At 40.1% G+C, this 2,223-nt stretch overlaps 1 protein-coding gene across 1 annotated transcript in view; it reads left to right on the forward strand.

Moving 5' to 3' along the window:
- tox (thymocyte selection-associated high mobility group box) overlaps nt 1-2,223 on the forward strand; it is a 43,507-nt gene that overhangs the window by 39,135 nt on the left and 2,149 nt on the right. Inside the window, exon 10 of the mRNA XM_035670905.1 lies at nt 1,206-1,366. Within this exon, the coding sequence (XP_035526798.1) occupies nt 1,206-1,366 (161 nt within the window). The remainder of the gene's footprint in view (nt 1-1,205; nt 1,367-2,223) is intronic.

The raw sequence follows: 2,223 nt of genomic DNA on the forward strand, positions 1-2,223 counted from the left end.
CCCTCTCTCTCTCTCTCACTCTCACTCTCTCACACACACACACACTCCTGCACTTTGTCACTGCACTCGCTCATTTTCCCTCTTTCCATCTCTCTCTCCTCCCTCAAGTATCTTCTGGTTAGAGACATGCTTCGCCTTCTTTTCCTCCTCCTCCTCCTCCTTCCCCTGCTTCCTCCTCTCCTCCTACCTTTTCATCTCCTCTTCACTCGTCCCTCCTGGCAGATGATAAAATCAGCACTCTAAACTGTAATTACTGCTGATGAACCTGTGAGTGATCTGTCTCCTTTTCACTTGAGTTCATTCATTCACGTCCCTGTTAATCAGAAACCATTTTACCAACAAGTGCTAAAGGTTGGTTTGCTAAAACCATTAGCAGAGTCTATGGACTCATTCAGGTTGAAGGAGGACGTAAACAAGCCACCATTACTGCACTGGCATCTCACATTCAAACCTGCACAATAACACAGTGATTAATGTAAAGGATTTTACTTTCTTTGCCAAGAAATATGACCTGGACCACGTTGAAAACATGGACAAAGGAACTCCATTGAGACAAAGCTTATAAACTAAAACAAGCCCTTTCAAAGGCGGTGTACATTTTGCAAATTTAAAGGTATGCTGAATTAGGTATTAGTGCTTAAATGCAGAATCTGTAGACGAAGAACAAAGAAGCATTCTGGTTTCCATTTGTGGTCCGAGTAGTGTTGAACGATCATGTTTGATTAGGCTTTGGTTGCATGCAACAGTCAGTGTGGAGAGCAAAAGAGGCGGAATGCATTGACCAAAATGCAATCTTGTAATCCATCGTCTGCTATCTAACGAAAATTTAGTTTTTTATTGGCTTTATTAAAATTTGCATTCATTCGCCGATATCAGTTTAGCTTAGCCGAAATGTCTCTTTTTCATCATTGTAATTGCTAATCGGACTGCAGTGGAAGTCTTGCCCTGATATCTGTTTTCCATGTATCTCCTGGCTACACCGTAAACCCTTCTGAGATTGCTTTGATAATTAAGAAAACTTGTTTATTTGTGAGGGAAATAATATGAAATGATGTCCTCTGAAAGTGCCTAAAACTAAAGATCACTGAGCTACTGCTGCAGCTCCGACTGTTGACCCTGTTGGTAAACAAGTCAATAACTAACCTGACATTGTTTTTAAAACACCAGCATGCACACTTTTTATTAACCACATCTTTTTATTCCAGGGCTACGCCCCCTCCCTCCAGTCTGACTACCAGCCAATAGGAGGAGGTATGCTTAATAGTGGAGCAGTGATGACATCATCAATGGACTACCACCAGCTGGGTCGACACACGCCGAACCACCATCCCTCTCTGGATTGGAGCAATGATTACCATGGAAACGGGTAGGTAGACTGCGACTGTTCTTAAAGAGGAACTCGCCTTGAAAGTCTTGTTTTTGCTGATCTCCTTCTCATCTTGCTACAGTGATGTACAGGTGTACTCCAGGACACTGTGACATAACTGTTGGGTGTGGTTAAAGGTTGACTTCAGACTAAAACAATGGGACAGAAATAAAATAAAACTTTCCAAAACCAATTTAACAATATATTGGTGAAAAGGGCAGAAACGTAAGCTAATGTTAATCTTTGCTGCCATCAAAGTACGTGCACTAAAAGTGCTCAGATTGTTATTCTAAGTGTCTATGGATCCCTACAGAGATAGACCTTTTGTTTGACCAGAAACAGCCGTAATATTGGTATCACTCACCACCAGACTCCATAGACAGACAAAAACGTAACATTATTGCCGATGATAATAAGTAATGATAATAGGACTATATAATAGATAATAATAGATATATATACATACATTATAACACTGCTTGACTTCCTAGTAGATCATAAAGAACTTAATTATGAGCATGTTAGAGATGCTGTACAGGGGCTTATATTGTGCTATCTATATGACACAGTAAATAACATCATACATATCAATACAGAAACAAAATAAAAACTCACCAAAAAATCCACTGTTTGCCAACAATCAGCAACTCTTCTTTGTTGGAAATACAGTCCTAATACAGGATAGATGAATAAAATATCACAGTCCCACCAGCGACATCATAAGAAAAAACACCACAGACGCAAGCGCAACGACAAAGTGACGGGCGCAAAACGTCCACTAATCTTACAATGCTAAAGTGTCTACTCACAAAGTGGGAATTTTACAACAAACAACACAAGACGGAAGCCAGTGATTA

Source organism: Morone saxatilis, unplaced genomic scaffold (genome assembly GCF_004916995.1).
Source record: "Morone saxatilis isolate NCDOM2014 unplaced genomic scaffold, NCSU_SB_2.0 Contig23, whole genome shotgun sequence".
NCBI lineage: Eukaryota > Metazoa > Chordata > Actinopteri > Moronidae > Morone > Morone saxatilis.